This window comes from Phaeoacremonium minimum (genome assembly GCF_000392275.1).
Source record: "Phaeoacremonium minimum UCRPA7 unplaced genomic scaffold PA7_03_scaffold_40, whole genome shotgun sequence".
Taxonomy (NCBI): Eukaryota; Fungi; Ascomycota; class Sordariomycetes; order Togniniales; family Togniniaceae; genus Phaeoacremonium; species Phaeoacremonium minimum.
The window spans coordinates 153,753-172,878 of record NW_006920947.1 but is presented as its reverse complement, the minus strand read 5'-3'; the positions used below and the strand labels follow the sequence as shown (position 1 = coordinate 172,878).

Genomic DNA, 19,126 nt, shown 5'->3' with positions numbered 1-19,126 from the left:
TGGTCCTGTCCATCGGAATTGCCGGCCGACATGATGATGAAGCGACTATATTGCTAGACTGCCCAATTTCAAGAAAGAAAATGGCATGAATAATCGCCCTTGATTGACCACTTAGCGGCAATCGTTGGTGGGAAGTAATGACCCTCCACGGTATAGCTGTTCTGAGCTTCAGTGAGGGAGCTGATGATGTGATGTCACAAAGCTCCTAGCACTCAGGTTCGCTTTTTTGGCGTGAAAACGCGGGGGAAGCTTGAGCCACACTTTAGGTACTGTGCAGTGATCTCAGCCACTGTGCCTGCAGCCAAAATGCGCTAACGCGCTCGCTTATCTTAACCACCGTGGCTCAAGCGTGTTACTGTGGACGCGGTCTAACACGGCCAGACGCGTCTTAGTCCGTTACTGTCCCCTTGCTGAAGAGGGACGAAGATTCCTCGACAAGAACAACACAGACAACACCCAACCACGACACCCCGAATCCAGTGCATAGGACGGCGGCCCATGTACGGACGCCATTGCAGCATCAACTCGGCCATGAGAAGCAATTATGCCTCTGCAAAAATCCTTTTCCGAGCAGAATAGGTTCGCCAAGGTAAGCTTCGCCGACATGCTGCAGCAATGAAATCCCTAACACCCACCCAGCGAAATGGACAATGGCAAAGGTCCAAAAGCCACCCTACTGCTGCCCACAAGTCGGGTTCCGGGCCTTCGATCCCTGTCTCTGCAAAGTCTAAAAGCAAGCTTCAGCAATTTCAATTCCAGAAATCTGAGACGGAGTCGACAAACGAGAAGCAAGGACAAGACGAGGGCTTGAGCAAGGCCGCCCCGATTGTGATCAGCGATAGTTCGGATAAGGAGAATCATGGCGGCACTGGGAAGGACGAGCAATCGTCCTTGCCTGCGTCCAAGCCAACGGACAATATTACTACGCCGGCCACCCGGTTTCCATGGCAAAATGACTTCAACGGCGGAGTACACGAGAAGGACGAAGAGGAGGTCACGCCTACTGAGCGTCTCCTCTGGCATAATGAGAGAGATACTATTGCTGCTGCTATATCCCCCATCTTGCCCAGAAAGGGGAGAAAGCGTGCTCGAAGCTCCTCACCCGTGTCTTCGCCAGCACACGCAAAATCAAACACGCCAGCCGTCAATATCAAGAAGCTGGCACAAGCTCTGAAGTCGCCTTATGCAGATCCTGCTCTCGATCTCTGGGACCGTTTCTCAAGTGTTGGCCTCGAAAGTGCGAAAGGTCTTGGCTCAACCAATCCTGCTTTAGCCCATCTCATGGTATCATCGTCTCCACGGCCGTCCAAGGACGGGACAGCATCCCAGAGTGAAAGCAGCTTGCGAAGGGCTATAAGTTGTGGTACAAATTGGCCCAAGCGCCGCCGAGTCGAGCGGTCTGAGACTGAGTCTCCCACGGGGCTAAGAGGGCTTCAAAGAGGAAATTCGAAGTCTTCGATGGTGTCTGCTCTGTTACAGACTGTGACGGGCGAGATCAACAAGAGCCAAGAAGCCCAGGAACGAAATCGTCTGATGCGATCCCCATCACCACAGAAGCGACGCTCGCCACGCAAAGTCGTGAGCCCAAGGTCGACAACGTCTCCCAGCAAGGGCACAGGCGGCTCTAAGCCGACCTCTATTATGACATTTGCGGTGGAGCAGGATTCCTCAGACTATGGGGACGACGACTTCGATGACGACACACTAATGGAAATTGACGCCAGCTTGGTGCCAGCTTCTTTAGGAGAATCCCCTGCAGTTGATAATCCCGAAATTGTTCCAGATATGCGCCATAGAAATGTATCACATAAGGTGGACGATGATGACGAATTTGGGGATCTTGATGACGATGTATTCGCAGAAGCAGAAGACTTGATTGCGGAAATTGCTTCGATGCCAACTTCACAAATAAACAACCCAGCATTACAACAAAAGCATGATCCAGGGCAAGGAGCATCTGTAGGTGGCGGGACTAAGGAATCCCATGATGCATACGAGGATGACTTCGGTGGTGACTTCGACTTTGAGGCAGCGGAACTTGCTGCGACTCAATCAGTATCTCAAAAGCCTCTATCATTACCCCATGTATGTGTATATCGCTAGATGACCGGAGAAATATTGCTAAATATTCTATAGCTAAATCAAAAGCCTAGAGCGATACAACGTTATCTTGTCACGAACGCACTTCTCAGTTGTTACACTAATGACAATGGGTGTGAATATCCTGAAAAGGTATACTCCGGCACTCTTGACTTCACGTCCACGAGACTGACGTCCACATAGACTCTTGTTGTACAAGCGGAGAGAACTAAGTCGATCAAAACCATCCATCTTCGCGGTGACTGGATTGACACTCCTGCCAGCACGAATGCTTATGTTCATGTCATTGGAGATTTTGAGTCTGCGGGTCACTGCATTATCGACAATTCCCGAAACATTCTCATTTTACACCCCGATCAGCTAATTTCTTCGACTGTGGTGGCAGACTCATTCAGCTGCATGCGCCGTGCTGTGCTCCAGGATCGAGTGAAAGCTACGAGCGACCCATCTGCACCGCTTGTGTATGGAACACTACTACACGAAATTTTTCAAGAAGCTCTCATGGCCAACAAATGGGACTCCGCATTTCTGGGGTCCGTGATCGACAAAGCTATGAAGAAGCACATTGAGGACCTCTATACCATCAAGGTCAGCTTCAACGATGCAAGAGAGCATCTGCTGTCTAAGATGACAGAACTTCGGCACTGGGCAGCAGATTTTGTTTCCTCTTGGCCGAAGCCGAGTGCTGTCGTCCAAGGCCGTAATGGCGAAAAGGCAACCATGTGTGTGAGCAAGCTGCTAGATGTTGAAGAGCATGTTTGGTCGCCAATGTATGGACTCAAAGGCAACATCGATGCCACGGTCCAGGTCACTCTGAAGCAAGGAAGTGACACCAAGACCCTGACAGTCCCGTTTGAGGTCAAGACGGGAAAGAATGTCAACACGAATCATGAAGCGCAGACTGTTTTGTACAACTTACTACTCTCCGATCGATATGATATCGATATTGTGTATGGGATCCTCTATTACATGGAAACTTCACTAACAAAACGTATCCCGGCCATGCGGAACGAACTACGCCATATGATCTTGCAACGAAATCGATTGGCTTGCTACATCCGTGAGCGGAGTGTCGAATTACCTCCAATGAAGAAGAGCAAGAACGACTGCGGGAGATGCTACGCTCAGACATCATGTTTTATTTACCATAAGCTTGCCGATGATGGCGACGGCGAGACGAGCGGTATGAAAGACAAGTTTGATGATGTTGTAAAACATCTAAATCCAAACCACAAAGAATTCTTCCTGAAGTGGGAGGATCTTCTGACGAAAGAAGAGAAGGAGAGCCAAAAGCTTCGACGAGAGTTATGGACAATGGTTAGCACGGAACGAGAGAAACTTGGAAGATGTTTTGCCGATGTCATCATCGAAGAAGGCTCAGCCTCTGAGGATCTGCATACTCCCAAGATCAACCGCTTTCACTATACTTTCATCAAGCAGAACCCAGCGTCCGGCTTCTCCTTTTTAGAATCCCAGTTGGCTGTGGGTGAGCCTATCGTCGTGTCAGATGAACAAGGCCACTTCGCACTTGCTCTCGGTTTTGTTACATCAGTCCGCAAACAGAGGATCAGCGTTGCTGTCGACCGAAGACTCCACAACGCGAGGATACGCCAAGCAGGGTTCAATGAGGTCAATAATCAGGTGTTTGCCAGCATCATGGAAGTAGCACCAGAAGGTGCCAAACCCGAGGAGTCTCAGGGCAAAATCAAGGATTCTCCTATTCGATATCGTTTAGACAAGGACGAGTTCAGCAATGGCATGGCTCTCGTGCGGAACAACTTGGTGCAGGTCATGGCGAATGGCATCTTCGGATCTAGGGAGATCCGTCGACTTGTCGTCGACTTGGTCCCGCCCCGGTTTAAAGCCGTGTCGACGCAGTACACGATTGCGGATCAAGAAAGCCTAAATGTAGACCAGAGAAAGGCCATTGAGAAAGTGATGAGTGCCAAGGACTACGCTCTTGTTCTCGGGATGCCAGGTACGGGTAAAACTACGACAATCGCCCACATCATTCGCGCTCTCATCCAGCAGAAAAAGAGCGTACTACTAACTTCATATACTCATACCGCTGTCGACAATATCCTGCTCAAGCTCAAAAAGGACAACATCAACATTCTAAGACTTGGAGCACCCGCCAAGGTCCATCCTGAAGTGCAAGAATTCGCTGTTCTGGCGGGTCAGCCCATGGACACCTTTGAGGAGATACGCAGCGCATGGCACGATACTCCTGTCGTGGCAACGACTTGCCTTGGAATCAGCCACCCTGTATTCAACGAGCGAACTTTCGATTACTGCATTGTTGATGAAGCCTCACAAATCACTCTTCCCATCTGCCTAGGGCCTATTAGGATGGCACGCACATTTGTCCTCGTTGGAGATCACAATCAGCTCCCACCTCTAGTACAAAACGAGGAGGCCAGAGTAGGAGGTCTGGACGTCAGCCTGTTCAAGCTATTGTCTGACACATATCCCGACTCCGTTGTCAACCTCGAGCATCAGTATCGCATGTCCGAGGACATCATGACCTTGAGCAACACCTTGATCTACCAAGGCCGCTTAAAGTGCGGTACTGAGCAACTAAGGTTCCGCACACTGGATGTTCCCAATATGGATGCCCTGAGACGCCACCACTACGATGCAGAGTTATTCCTGGCCTCAAATCATCCAAGTCAGACATCTTTTTGCACGGGTGCGAACTGCTGGATGCGCGAGCTTCTCGCACCGCAAACTCGAGTTGCCTTTATCAACACAGACAACATCACAGACTCGCGTGAGCAGGCGAAAGGCAACCGCATCGTCAACCCATGCGAAGCCCGCATCGTGGTGCAGCTCGTTGAAGCTCTACAGACTGTTGGTGTACCAGCCAACGAAATAGGAGTGATGACGCATTATCGATCTCAGCTGTCACTACTCAAGCATGGTCTGCGTGGCAGCAATAGCATTGAAATGCACACGGCAGACCGTTTCCAGGGCCGAGACAAGGAAGTCGTCATTCTAAGTCTTGTCAGGTCGAACGAGGCATGCAATATTGGCGATCTTTTGAAAGACTGGCGGCGTATCAATGTCGCCTTTACACGTGCGAAAACGAAGCTGCTTGTCGTTGGAAGTCGAAGCACGCTCAAGGGGAGCGGCAACGAGGAGATGCTTGCCAAATTCATCAGTCTTATGGAAGAGAGAGCATGGATTCAAGATCTCCCACCAGACGCCATGGACAACCACTTCTTTAACGATGCCGCTACACATGTCACTGCTACACAAGCAATGAATGTAGCGGGCAAGAGGCCAGCTGGGTCGTCGCCAGGGAAATCACCAACGAAAGGCTCACAGACTCGATTTGGAGGAAAAGAGAATCGACCTCCTGGACCGAAGAAAGCCAAGATCGGTGAGAGGGCAATCCTGAAAGGAAAACCTGTATTGCGAGATATTTTAAATGACATGATGGATGGTATTTATTAGGACTGCTTGGGATGGCAAGGCGTAACAGGTTGTTGGAATTAAGGAACCTTGCATGGTGTCTCGCATTGGTTTATTCACGGCTAGGGATACTGGTAGCATAAGTTGGCATAGAAATGAAATACGGCGCTCTTTTCACGTCCTTCCTTAACTGCCAGTCATCCGTAAATATCCTACAAATGACATCCGTTCACGGGAGTTTTATGATATCTTTCTGAGTCATAAGGTGTTGTTAGCGGATAAGTGCTTCTTTTTCGCTTGCCGGGAGCACAGGTCCTAAAAGTGTCGAATTTGCAGCTTGGGGACACATTCTCACACCGGTCTGTTTCAATGATACGCACATTATGAGATAGTAAAGCAATTGCGGAAGTGATCTATGTCATGTGAAGCAGCTCGGAGGTTCATTGGGGTGTCGAATCAACTCGAGTCAACAAATGCCAAGACAAGCGATCGGCGCCACCGCCGACGTGACCAGTCACGTGCTAGCCTACCGAGATTCTCCGGGCTAGCTCGACTCCCCCGATCTCGTCAAACACCGCAACCTCACCCAGCCAGCCTCCAAGACGCTTGTCGTCGACGTATCTTGTCACCACCCCGTCTACTCCGCCAAATCTCCACTCAATCTCGCCAGCTTGGCCATCAATTCCCCCTTCAAGCTGACGACAACATCACAATGCGCGCCGTCATCCGTCCCAGCGCCGCCCTCAGCGCCGCTCGCGCCGTCAAGCAGTCGCCGGCCTCTACCCGCCAATTCTCCTCCACATCGCAGAGAGCCGCCTCGCACGAGTCGCAGTATGACCCGCCGTCGGGATGGCTGTTTGGCGTGAAGCCCGGCGAGAAGTACCAGAAGGAGGGGTGGGAAGGCATCTTCTACTGGGGATTTTTTGGAAGCCTTGCGTTGGCTGGAGTTGCCTATGCGTTCAAGCCAGATACATCGTGAGTTCATCCCTTGATGAAGAATACCTTTGTTCAATGTATCCTTTTCAGCCTTGGGATCATTTCTGCCTTTTTACTCGGCATAGCTTGGATGACCGGGTGCCCGAACATGATGTCCGCGCGAGAGGCATATACTGGTTACTACTGGCCAATGGATCAATTGCTAACGTGCTTGATATAGGATACAAACTTGGGCACTCGAGGAGGCTCGGAGGCGGTTAGAGGCCGAGGGAATCTTGGAAGACCCCTTCCCGGATAATAAGAAGGCATAAGGGCACGAGAAGGGAGCGCAGGAACGCGAGCTTAGACGGATGGAGAGCCACCAATTGTACATGCAGGAAACGAGCACGTCTTTCCTATCTGGTTTAGAAATGCACGATAGACGGCCGTAGAGCTGTCAGTCCATAACAAGAATTCAAGATGATTTGGCCACGGAAAATGCCTGTTGTTGCGGACATCTGCGAGGTGAAACCCAAGTCACCTCGGCTTTTCCCATTTTCCGGACGCTTCGAGGCTACTATATAGACACAACCACAGAACGACACGTTCTATCTACAACCAAATTCACTTTTCTCTTGTTGACAACTCCATTTTAGCACACATAACTCCACTCATGCTCCTCGTCGCCATACTGCCTAGCCTCCATCCAGTCCTTCATTCTGAGTGCAATTTCTCCAGACTCCTCGGTCTCCTTTAGGCCACAGTCCACCAGCTGTCCCTTCCAGCTGATCGACCTGATAGGGCTGACAATAGCAGCTGTTCCGGCACCAAAAGCTTCAATGAGACGTCCCTCCTGGGAGGCCTCGGCGAGCTCGTGCATGGTGTACTTGCGCTCCGAGATCATCCAGCCCTCAGGGGCGAGCTTCTCGCGAGCGAGCTGCAGGACAGAGTCACGAGTCACTCCCTCCAGGATGGTGCCGTCCAGAGGGGCGGTCACAAGCTCCTTCTGGCCGGTCTCCTTGTTCCTGATCGCCGCAAACATGTTCATTGTGCCGACCTCCGTCACGTACTCCTCCGGGCCGAAGAGCCAGAGGTTCTGCTGGAAACCACGGCTCATGGCCTCACGCTGAGGCACGATGCAAGGCGCGTAGTTAGCACCCAGCTTCTTGTCGCCGACACCGCCGGGCCACGCTCGCACGGCGTAGTCGGTGGCCTCTAGTGAGATGGCCTTGAAGCCGGTGGGGTAGTAGGGGCCGACGGGCGAGGCGATGACAAAGAGCAGTGCAGAGCCCGGCGGGCCGACGCCGAGTGTCTTCTGCGTGCCAATGAGTGTTGGCCGCAGGTAGAGTGAGAAGCCACGCTTGTCGGGGATGAAGCGCTGGTCCATCTTAACGAGTTCCGCGATCAGGTTGATCAAGGCCGTACCGGTGAAGGTTGGCAGAGCGATACGAGCAGCGGACTTGTTTAGACGCTCCATGTTCTTGTCGGGGCGGAATAGCCTGATCTTCCCGCTCTTGTCCTTATACGCCTTCATACCTTCGAAGCACTCGAAGGCATAGTGGAACACGCAGGTCGCCGGGTCGAGTGAGAGGTTCTGGTACGGCGTTATGTGCGGTGCCAGCCAGCCGTCCGTCTTGTTCCACTCAATAGAGATCATGTGGTCTGAGAAACTCAATGTTAGCTAGAATTGGCTCAGAGAGTCTCTAAAGTGACTAACCAGTGAAATTGGCTCCGAAGACGAGCTCCTCTGGATTCTTCAGGCTGCCCGGCTTCGTGTTCTTCTCGATGATAAGCTTGGAAGGGTCGATGTCCTGAGGCTTTGAGAGTGAAGCAGCCTCGGGCGTTATGCTATATTTCCTCGTAGCATGCCATGATCCGAGAAGGGGTCTGGAAAGTTGTGACGGGCCAGATCTGGCGGCCGCGGCGCCGCAGCGCATAAGAAGCGGTCGCATCATCGTCGATATCAAAGGTCGGTCTGCACGTCCAGCTCAACTTCTTGGACAAGATAGGACCAATTGAGATGGTCAATGAGCCAAGCACGTTCTTGAAGCTGAATATACAAGAGAATAGACGTCGCTCAGAGCTGCCTCGTGGGATGAAATGGAATCAAGGGCCTATGACTCGACTTGGACTCGACGGGAGGGCGTAGAGAAATGACTGCGGCATAGAAAAATATCGGAGGTTTAATCGGAGCTCTGGCTTGATACCGAATTGGCCCAATAAGGAGCCTGCAGATAAGGCCTGGTACGCCGCTGCAAGCCGCTGCCGGCGCAACCCACAGCACACCGCAGGGGCCACTGCCTGTATTGGAGCACTGGAGCAAGCACTGTCAGTACTGGATACGCCGGACGCGGATTGACAGGGGTTCCAGGTCCCCACTACAGGTCTGCCAGCTAAAGGATTGAAGCCACGAGAGGCTGACGGGACACTTTCCCTGATTCGCCGCCAATATCTAATTATCTTATCCAGAGCCAACTTGACGATGCCTGTGATAACCTGACGCTCGGCGAGCCACCTTCGCCCAGTTGATATTGCGACGCCTTCACAAACGAAATATTCGCGTGAGGGGCAAACACTCGGCAGCACTGCAGCTTCCCGCCGAGGCTGCAGTTGTGAACCAGGCCACCTAATCCAACTCTGAGCATACTCGATATGCGACAGCTCAGCGACCTTCCCACAAGAAGCACCTGATACGCATAGATATGACGAACACGACCCCTGCGCCTCTCTGCGAGCAACCATGTCGATGTTTTCGTCGGCCCTGAAGTCGATCTCGGCGACCAACATAACAGCCAACTACTCCATCTCTTCCACTCAAACCTCGACGGCCGGCCCCTGGAGGATATACGATGCAAAGAAGAAATCCACAGGCAAGACCTACTCGGTCTTTGTCTTTGACCGAAAGTCACTTGATGCGCATTCCGGCTCCTTGAGTGGGTCCAGCAAGTCCGCATACAAGAAAGTCGCAGAAGAAGTCCTTGAGAGACTGAAGAAGGAGGCATCCTCTCTCGCGAAGCTACGGCATCCCAGCATTCTAGAGCTAGTAGAGCCTGTGGAGGAGACAAGAGGGGGCGGCCTTCAATTTGTCACAGAGGCCGTGACTGCATCTCTTGCGAGCTTGCTGCAGGAGAAGGATGACCAAGAAAGAGCCGGGGGCGTGGGCGGGAGGTCTAGCCGCTATGTCACGGAAGACGCTGATGGCACCCGAAGGAGGCGGGAGCTTGAGATCGACGAACTGGAGATACAAAAGGGTCTATTGCAAGTCAGCAAGGCTCTCGAGTTTCTCCACGATAACGCAGGCCTTGTGCATGGCAATCTAACTCCAGATGCCATTCTTATTAACGCTAAGGTAGGCGGCGGCAAGCCTCCCTTATTGAGTCGCAACTAATCCTTCTGTAGTCTGACTGGAAGATCAGCGGACTTGCGTTCTGCAGTCCGCCGGAAAACTCATCCAAGCCAACGTCTTTTCAGCCTATCAGTCTTTATGAAGTGCTGAATCCGGATCCCCGGTTACCACGGTCTGTTCAGATCAACTTGGATTTCACGTCTCCAGACTTTGTATTAGATAACAACCTCAACACATCGGCAGACATGTTCTCGTTGGGAATATTATGCATCACTCTCTACAACTCACCTCATCGGTCCCCGCTGGAGACTAATTCTAGCCTATCCAGCTACAAGAGGCTCTTCCAATCCTCGTCGAGTGTCCCTTCAACAACTAACAACTACTTGTCTTCTCGGCCTATACCTAGGGACTTGGCACACCATGTCCTCCCAAGACTAGTCACGAGAAGACCAGCCCAACGCATGACTGCAAAAGACTTTCAGGAGAGCGAATTCTTTGACAATATCCTTGTCTCAACTATTCGTTTCCTAGACTCTTTCCCCGCCAAGACACCAAATGAAAAAGCTCAATTTATGAGAGGCTTGAACAAAGTGCTGCCGTCATTCCCCAAGTCTGTGATGGAAAAGAAAGTTTTACCTGCCCTACTCGAAGAGATGAAAGACAAGGAACTATTGTCCTTGATTCTAGCCAATGTTTTCAAGATCATCGATTTGCTGCCTTCAGCAAAACGGGCCTTCAGCGATAGGGTACGTCCAGCCATAAAAGACATCTTTGTTACCAACGCAAAACAAGCCGAGGAGAAAGATCCTGCCAAAGATGCCGGCTTGATGGTGGTACTTGAGCACATGTCGTCCATTGCCAATAATAGTTCTGGCAAGGAGTTCAAAGACGGTGGGTTTGCCAAGAGCACACATACTTATTTTGCAACTAATTTGAGATCCAGATATACTACCAATCATCATGGCGGCAATTATGTGTCCCACGCATTCCGTAGTTGATGCGGGATTGCGCAGCCTGCCTGGTATTCTTCCAGTGCTAGACTTCAGCACCATCAAGAACGAATTGTTCCCTGTCGTTGCAACCGTATTCAGCAAAACGAACAGTCTGGCCATCAAAGTCCGAGGCTTGCAGTCATTCGTGATCCTGTGTGGTGGATCAACGGACCCCGGTAATGACGATGGACTTGACGGTCTCCAAGAGCACAAGAAAACCTCATCGTCAACAGCTTTAGATAAGTATACTATGCAAGAAAAGATCGTTCCTCTTGTCAAAGTTATCAAGACCAAAGAGCCTGCTGTAATGATGGCAGCTTTGAACGTTTTGAGAGTTATTGGCCAAATCGCGGATGCTGATTTCGTGGCCATGGAAATTCTACCGATTCTGTGGCACATGAGTCTGGGGCCTCTACTCGATCTCAAACAATTCCAGACTTTTATGGAGCTCATCAAGTCTCTGTCGAGGAGAGTCGAAGACGAGCAAACTAAGAAGTTGCAAGAGCTCTCTGGATCAAACGGCGCGGTTGCTGCACCTACTGAGGACTTTATGTCATTTGGAGGAGTGACAGGTACCCAATTCGACGCAAGCAACGGTGCCACTGAAGATGACTTTGAACGTCTCGTTAAGGGCAAAGTAAGTCTGTCGCCGAGCAATCCCATGGATGGTGGCTGGGATGAGAAGGTCGCATCCACAGTATCATCTCCAGGCTTGAAGAATCCGAGGTCTGCGCAGGCAGCCTCCTTCTCGTGGTCAACTCCGAGTCCGACCGCAACGGCTCAGTCGTCCAGCCAACTCGGCGCTGTCAAGGCTCAGCAGCCAGCGTTCAGGACAGTTACACCAGACCTCGCCAAGTTCGATGCCCTCACGCCATCCTCAACGCAGTTTTCCCAGCCTCTTCAACCGAGCACAAGCTCGCAGTCGGTCTTCACCCCGCCTGCTGCGCAGCCACCGGCCTCCTCGTCAATGAATTGGTCGTCGTCAGCTGCGGCAACATCTAATCCTTGGGCTTCGTCAACGAACACGGCGTCCACTCCATCTTATACGAGCCAGAACCCGATCTCACCGCCTCCAACTACCACATATGGCAGTGGTTTAAGCACCCCTATGTCATCGTTATCAATGGACCAGCGGCCTGCCATAGGGCAATCACGAGGCTCCTCCTTTTCGCTACCACCACCGCCGGGATCCGAAATGGCGACACCCTCTTCAGGGTTCAGTCTGCAAGCACCTCCACAGCCACAAACATCCAACGGCATGGGCTCAGCCTTTGGACGGCCCGGCGGCGGGCTGGGGGCGATGGGGACTAGCTCGTCATCGATAGGCTTTCAGAGCATGGGAGGTGCAAACAACCTCGGCACAAGCATGGGCATGGGGATGAGCGGTGTAAGCATGAATAGTATGAACAGCATGATGGGCAGTGGTGGCATGAGTGTGAACATGGGCGGGATGGCGACTCAACAACAGCAACAACAACAGACGCAGAAGTCTGGGTCAGGTTTGGACAAGTATCAGAGTCTCTTGTAAGCCTAGAGGTTACAAGATGCAAGATGGAGCTATATAGATCTGGAAGGAACTCCTTATATGTGAATATATACCGTTTACCTCCAGGACCATTGCAGAATACGTGTAAAGGGTTGAGGAGACGAATTCATGAGGTTCTCACCGAAATCGACGATACTCGATCAATCGATATCTAAGCCGTATAGCAACTCAAGAGTGGCTCAGCGAGCGCGCAGCCTCAGTAAAGAAGAGCGATAAAGGGGCATCATCCGCACCGGATATACCGGCTTGCTGATTTCAGGGCGACATCCGCAAGGTAGATCTCTCGTGCTGCAAGCAACCCTTAGCCTCCGGGCCGTATGCATAGGCGGCTGCCGCTAGAGATACGCTTAAGCCAAGACATCGCTTGGCTTGACCAGCTGGGGGCTAGTGGGCCCATATAGCTGAAGCACCAACGTCCAAGTGCGGGCGTTATTCCGACTATAAATGTTTCTATTCCGCCTACGTTATGCCTCTTTGGCATGCCCTTGTAGAATGGCTGATTAGCCATTGACGATTGATTCACAAATCAACCACGCTGGTACAATTTCGACTTGATGTCTTATCCACCCCTTATCCGATGACATTTTCAACTGGCTGAAATGCCTCAAAACTGATGTAGAAAGGTGTGGAAATCAGGTCATCAAAGCAGTCCTCTACAAAGTCAGAATGCATAGTAATTGCCATCGGTGATCAACTCCGACGTCTGCATCTCTCCATACAAGCACATTACGGGCAGGGCAACCGACATGCCAGTCTACCTGGACCCTTCTCACTGGCACAAAGAGTGGAGCTCTGGAGGATGATAGTGTGCATGTTAGGCATATTCAAAGCCGTTTAGCCTCCCCTTGAGCTAAGATACGGACTTGTGAGTTTTGGAGATAGCATGAAATGAAGCGACCAGCACGATGCAGTAGAAAAGGTGCCAAGAACGCCGCTCCCGGCTCGGCAGGCGCTCCCCTTCCTCGTTCCCCCAGTCTCTTGGCCATCTAAAAGTGCCTTACTATCACGATGATGCAGTCCTTGCTCGTACTCTCCTCCGTGGTGGGCGCCTCCATGGCGGCCATCACTCTGACGACCGATGGCTGCGCTGACGCCTCCGGCCTGCAGCATTGCCTCGACCTCGCGACTACGGTGTCTGAATCCTGTTTGAAGCAAGCCATCGATACGGAGGCAGTCGCAGCGTGTAACTGCGCGTTGTACGAGACCAGCTACAACTGCTATTCGACTTCATGTTGGTGAGTTGCTTACGAGATTTCATGTTGCCTTTCACGACTATGTCTGCACTTCGCAGATCCAGGCTCTTCAGAATTGGGAATTGAATCTAGGAGACCCCAGCAATGCCCATTTTCGCTCTCTTGTTGTCTTTACGAGGCATATGCTTATCCTGCGCGTTAATAGGAACAGAGTGTGGGAGTGCGAGTATCAAGCTTACGTGGTGGAATACCTCGACACATGTCCCGTTGCCAAGACTCCGATCCCGTACTTCCCAATCCCGGACGACGCAGAGGACGCCTGCTCTTGCAACCTGGGCGAGGTCTATGAGGGCATCTACCCGCCCCTCTCGGACGTGACGACGTGTTCAACCAATGCAGGCCTCGTCGACGGCTTCAGTGCACAGGAGGCGTACGAAAAGGGCTGTCAGTGCTGTGAGATGAGTGCCTTGATATCAAAGTATGTGTGCCCCCAAGCCATGTTTGAGATCATCTGAGAGGCAGAAGCTGACATCTGATTAGTGCTTATGGCATATGTCCTGATACCGATCAATCCTACCTCCTTATCCCAACGCTCCTTGCGGAAGTAGAGAACTCGTACGGATTCAACTTCACCGACTGCGCAGACTCCTTGTCCCAATACGACTGCGTAAGCGACCTGGGCTTCACCAATGTTGCAGGAGGCACCTTCTACAGTCCCGATGACCTGCCCACGACCGCTACCCAGTCTCTGTCGAACGGACCGGGGACCGTGACCGCTCCTGCAAGCGGCAGTGTCTTCACTTACACTAATGGGGCAGACAGCCAAGTCTACACCATCACCGCCGCTTCTGTTGATAAGGCTGGCTCGGCCAAGACGACGACAGCTAAAGGGAGCGATGCCACCGGGTCGAGCACAGATAGCACTGGCAGTGCTGGAACTGGGAGCCCTACTGCCACAGGCTCTGGGAGCACTTCGACTTCGAGTACCGCGAAGAACAGCGGTGATGTTCTCCGCGCGAACGCGGGCCTGGTTGCCGGTTTGCTCCTCGGGTGTCTTTATTTGACTCACATGTGAGGGCATAGTGTAAATGTGTGTTCAGCAGGTTTTGGGAGGATGGAATCTCAGCGTCTGGTTCAAGGAAAAGGTGCTGTATATGATAGTAGTGGCATAATCGAGCAGATCTTGCTGTTTTCGATCGAGCGAGGAGACCATATGAATTATTTCACATTTGAATAGCGATGCGTTTTCAGAGCAGAATATACAGTTTAGAGTTCAGTCAAATTCATGAGTCACATCAGATCTTAACTTGCAAATATGAGCTCACACATGATTCAGCAGGGAATTTACGCAGTATCTTGAGTTATTAGTAAACCAAGTTGCGAGAGTTGAACGTCTTCAACTGAGAGCCACAATAAGCATTGGACTCTTCCGTCCAACCTAGAGACTCAAGACTAAGCTGGAAATTACATTTGCAAATTTAAAACGGTTGCTGTGGTTTTGATGTTCAAATAAAAAGTGAACTTACAACTGCAAGATACAGCAGTTCCTCTATCAAGCAGTATTGTCTAGCGTATGTTGACTAAGGTATCAAACATGCTGCCGCCAAATTGTCAATTATATCAAATGGCAGATTATCATTAGCTAAATTGGCTTTCTAGATAACTTATCACCTGCTACCATATGTTAAAGCATCGTGCTCTCTATTCTATAGCTCGTTGGAAAAGAGACATTGTTTTCAGAACCTAATTCCGACATCTCTTAGAAAGGCCGTGGTTCGACCATTCCCCTAATGTTCAGACACGGTATAAATAATTTATAGAGTCGATATCAGAACTATCGACGTGGTGCATGAAGGATCATGTAAGTGGCGCGTGACTTGCAACGTGATCACGAAATGGTTGCCCATTTCCATCGCCAAGAAGCCAAGAAGGCTTGGCTTACCTAATAAGACAATCATGGGCAAATACATCAGGAATAAGACGGACATGGGGGCTTGTGCAGTGCGCGAGGTTGACGAAAATGTGGCGCGCGTCTAGTCAGGTCGCTGATGGGAGTTATTCTCGTCTAAAGAACTGCCCGAGAGGAGTGCGAGGAAGGATGAGCTGCAAGTGGGAAATATTGCGCGATGTACAAGTAGCCAAAATAAGCCGACATTTGAGATTTGGCCATACATAGCCGTCTGCAAACGCAGCATCAGATGCAAGCGGTTATTTTTGTAAGAGAGATTTGCACCCCCTGCATCGAAATGAGAATGACTTGATCCTCACTGATCTACACCACTTTCTATCTATTTTCTGTGTCTGGATTGAAGCCTGTTTGCCATAATTAGACAACTCTCACATGCAGCATTCTCTCCAAACCATGGCGGAAGGTAATCCGATTGTGTCGCGCCGGCCCAAGGGAGCCAGAAAAAAGAGTCAGAATATTCCGTGATTTATCCTGAGCACAAAGGCAACAAGACGGCCAATTCGCCACAGATTACTCTTCTTTCGTTGGATGGAATTTCATGTCTGAACGGTGCAAAGTGTTACACCATCCAGGAGGTTACCAGGAGCGGTATGCCAGCTTGTCGCTCATTCGCTAGACTTCAAACATCTGCCAACGAAACGAGACGGGATCCGTGACTTGGTCAAGTCTTACCTACCAACCACTCATCATTGCTGCCATGCCACTCCGTTTGCCTCCTCGAGTCTTGTAAACAATTTGCCAACATACCCTAAGAGTGAGCGATTGCGTGACGAATCGCGACAGTGACGAGAGTTGGACGATAGAGAGAAAGCGGGCGGCAGGGAAGCGCACTATCTTCCAGCGGGCAGTGTCCTATCTTTGAGTTTCGGCTGAATTTGCTTTTAGGGGGAGGGCTGTTCTAAAACATATGTGCTGATCAGCGATCGGGGCCCCCCCTAGTCTTGTGGGAGATTGATGTTTCAAAAGTTTGTCGGCCAAGCGTGCGGGAAAGAGTCGATCAAGCGCCATTTCCGCACCACCGCTACAAATGGGGGACGAGACAAGCAAGTATCAAGTCGGAAAAGCAAAAACAATGTGATAAGAGCTATAACACGACACGATACGGCATTGTTTAAGGGATGAAAAGATATTCCTCTCTGTAGTTGATACCCATTTCTGAAGGGTAATCGCCACATTGACGATGTTGCAGTTATTATCAGGCACTGAAGTGTAGCAGCATTGTCGGTGTGTTATTAGTGGTAGTATGACGGTGACATTCTGAGAGCTAACTAAAAAAAAAAAAAGTTTGCGTCATCTTCGCCCCGTTTGGCAACAGGGCCATTTTCCGTTTGCCTTCGCACTCCTTGACCGACACTCTGTCCAACCAGCTTGGGCGAGCGACTCTTTTGGCTGTCCAGAAGGGAAAAGCAGAAGACACGAGAATGCCCATGATTATAGACCGTTACATCGTAGTGAAAAAGCAACCACTCCTTTGTTGCTGTAAGAATTCCATCGCGAGAAAACGCCGTCTGGACATTAAAAGCTTGGGTTGCATGAGATCTATCCGTAGTGTGCCAACCTCATTCTGGCAGAATGGTAGAGTAGTAAGAGACAGCCGTAAATAAAACAAAACAGCAAAAAAACCTCAATAGCAAAAGGGGGAATCGGTGTGAAATGTGACTCAAAACAATAGCCAACTCTTGTCTTCCATCCGTAACTCCAGCCCGCAAACTCGACGCCTGAAACCTGTGCTACAAACAACCGCTCACTCCTCCTTTGGGCTTGACTTGATCTTCGGGCTGGACTGGTGGACAGTGAAGATGTGGCGGCTGGAGTGGCCAACCTCCAGCTCGACATCGACCTTCTGGTTCTTGGGGATCATCTCATGTCGCAAGTCCCAGCCGGCGCGACGGCAGAGCTCGGAGACGACAACGTCGCAGTCACCGAGCAGATCAATGTCGAAGTTGACGTGGCTCACAGGGGTTCTTGAGATGTACAGCTGAGGGATGTGAGGAGGGAGGAAGGGCACGACCTCGCTGACGGGAGCAACCTTAAGCGACGTGCCGATGACGATGACCAGATCTACCTTCTCGCGGTCGTGCTCAGTAAGCCGCCGGGAGAACTCATCAGGCAGCGGCTCGCCAAAGAAGGTGATGTCGGGCTTCATGATGCCGCCGTTAGAGGGCAGATCGTACTCGGAGTCTGATGCACTATCATAGTCTCCGGGTCGTCTGCGCACCTTCTTCTCCGTGCCGTCTCGGGCGATCTTGCGCTTGCGGCTGTTGTTGGTAGAGCGGCGCGGCGGGGCGCACTTGGGGCAGCGAGGAATGCGCCCGGCCTTAATGTCGGGGAAGATGCTCTCGCCTTGCACCTTGTAACCACACAATATGCAGCTGGCAGTGGCGAACGAGCCATGGCACTGAACGAGCTTGTCTGGCTTGATGCCTGCCTTAGCCTCGAGGTTATCGATGTTCTGAGAGTAGTTCGTAAGCAGCTTGCCCTTCTGTTGCAGCATGGCAATGAAAGCATGAGTCGGCGAATAACGATCCTGCTCAGGCAGGATGTCGCGCGCAACTGAGTAGAAGATGGTAGGGTCCTGGCGGAAGACGGTGATGTCAAAGACTTCCTGAGGGTCACTTAGACCAAGATGCTCTAGTTTCGAGTAGAGACCAGTTCCCTTGGAGCGGAAGTCTGGAATGCCCAGCGATGTGGAGATACCAGCGCCGGTCAGGACGATGATGTTGTGAGAGTTCTTCAGCAGTTCAGCGGCATCATCAACAGAATTGTATCTGCTGAGTTTGGCGCGCTTTGAGAGCTCACGGCTGAGTGCAAGACTGAGAAGACCAAAGTAGGCATCGTCATCCTCGCCCTCAAGGAAGGAAGGCGGGCGGATGCCAAAGGCAGTAAGAAGCTTCTTTGCGGTGATGACACCCGCGTCCACCGTTCTCCTGCAAAACTCCTCTGGGCCGATGGCGCGAAGCTGCTGACGGAAGGCAACCGCTTCATCCGGAGTGCAGGCATCAGGAACTAAAAGAATAAGAATTAGCCGAACATCCGGGATAACTCAGAAATGGCGAAAAGTAGGAAATTTGAACCGCGTAATTGAGGGCGAATGTTTGTGGAATGGGGTTTCCCAGCAAAGCAGTGACTTACCGTCAGTGAAGAATTTGTCTTCAGCGAGGTCCTCAAGCGCATCCTCGAAAAGCGACTCAGTCTCCCACGACTCTCCGAGGTCGTTGACGCGCTCTTCGAGCTCGTTGAGGGCAGGATGGACAACGCCGTGCTTGAGATCGTTCTTGATCTCCTTCATGTGGCGTTTCTCATCAAACTCAACCATGTCGCTGACGTGGACATTTACGTTGTGGTGGTGTTTCTTGGGTGTGCCGTTCACCACGGCGGCGGTGGGTTTCCTGACGGTAGCCATTACGAGAACTTGCGACGGAGCAGATTCTTAGAGTGAGAAATTGAAGAAGACAGGAAATTGATGAGAGTTGATGGCAATAGACAGAAAAAGAGCAGTGACGTGTTTTTGTCAGAAACTGTCGCGAGGGAGAGCGGTTATGTTGGTTGTGTATTGTGTTGTGTGGTATGGTATGGTATGGTATGGTATGGTATGGTAGTGGCCACCTTATGCTATGCTGTGCATGCCACGCTCTCACCTCTCCAATGAAG

At 51.2% G+C, this 19,126-nt stretch overlaps 7 protein-coding genes across 7 annotated transcripts; 5 read left to right on the top strand and 2 right to left on the bottom strand.

The window, feature by feature from the left end:
• Positions 1-2,601: 2,601 nt before the first annotated feature.
• UCRPA7_757 (putative dna replication atp-dependent helicase dna2 protein) lies at positions 2,602-5,556 on the top strand (the record flags this gene model as incomplete). Its single annotated transcript, XM_007913350.1, has 1 exon — positions 2,602-5,556. The coding sequence occupies one exon, from the start codon at positions 2,602-2,604 to the stop codon at positions 5,554-5,556; it is 2,955 nt and encodes a 984-aa protein (XP_007911541.1).
• Positions 5,557-6,226: 670 nt separating this feature from the next.
• UCRPA7_756 (putative nadh-ubiquinone oxidoreductase protein) lies at positions 6,227-6,761 on the top strand (the record flags this gene model as incomplete). The annotated part of the gene is made up of 2 exons (XM_007913349.1): positions 6,227-6,489; positions 6,671-6,761. The coding sequence occupies 2 exons, from the start codon at positions 6,227-6,229 to the stop codon at positions 6,759-6,761; spliced, it is 354 nt and encodes a 117-aa protein (XP_007911540.1).
• Positions 6,762-7,081: 320 nt separating this feature from the next.
• On the bottom strand, positions 7,082-8,384 carry UCRPA7_755 (putative branched-chain-amino-acid aminotransferase protein; the record flags this gene model as incomplete). Its single annotated transcript, XM_007913348.1, has 2 exons — positions 7,082-8,091; positions 8,147-8,384. The coding sequence occupies 2 exons, from the start codon at positions 8,382-8,384 to the stop codon at positions 7,082-7,084; spliced, it is 1,248 nt and encodes a 415-aa protein (XP_007911539.1).
• A 785-nt stretch (positions 8,385-9,169) lies between these two features.
• Positions 9,170-9,817, top strand: UCRPA7_754 (putative protein kinase domain-containing protein ppk32 protein; the record flags this gene model as incomplete). The annotated part of the gene is made up of 1 exon (XM_007913347.1): positions 9,170-9,817. The coding sequence occupies one exon, from the start codon at positions 9,170-9,172 to the stop codon at positions 9,815-9,817; it is 648 nt and encodes a 215-aa protein (XP_007911538.1).
• A 419-nt stretch (positions 9,818-10,236) lies between these two features.
• UCRPA7_753 (putative protein kinase domain-containing protein ppk32 protein) lies at positions 10,237-11,769 on the top strand (the record flags this gene model as incomplete). Its single annotated transcript, XM_007913346.1, has 3 exons — positions 10,237-10,666; positions 10,719-11,493; positions 11,613-11,769. 3 exons carry the CDS (start codon positions 10,237-10,239, stop codon positions 11,767-11,769), a joined length of 1,362 nt encoding a protein of 453 aa, XP_007911537.1.
• A 1,919-nt stretch (positions 11,770-13,688) lies between these two features.
• UCRPA7_752 (putative membrane protein) lies at positions 13,689-14,581 on the top strand (the record flags this gene model as incomplete). The annotated part of the gene is made up of 2 exons (XM_007913345.1): positions 13,689-13,984; positions 14,047-14,581. The coding sequence occupies 2 exons, from the start codon at positions 13,689-13,691 to the stop codon at positions 14,579-14,581; spliced, it is 831 nt and encodes a 276-aa protein (XP_007911536.1).
• Positions 14,582-17,219: 2,638 nt separating this feature from the next.
• UCRPA7_751 (putative sir2 family protein) lies at positions 17,220-18,878 on the bottom strand (the record flags this gene model as incomplete). The annotated part of the gene is made up of 2 exons (XM_007913344.1): positions 17,220-18,481; positions 18,608-18,878. 2 exons carry the CDS (start codon positions 18,876-18,878, stop codon positions 17,220-17,222), a joined length of 1,533 nt encoding a protein of 510 aa, XP_007911535.1.
• Between the last annotated feature and the right edge of the window lie 248 nt (positions 18,879-19,126).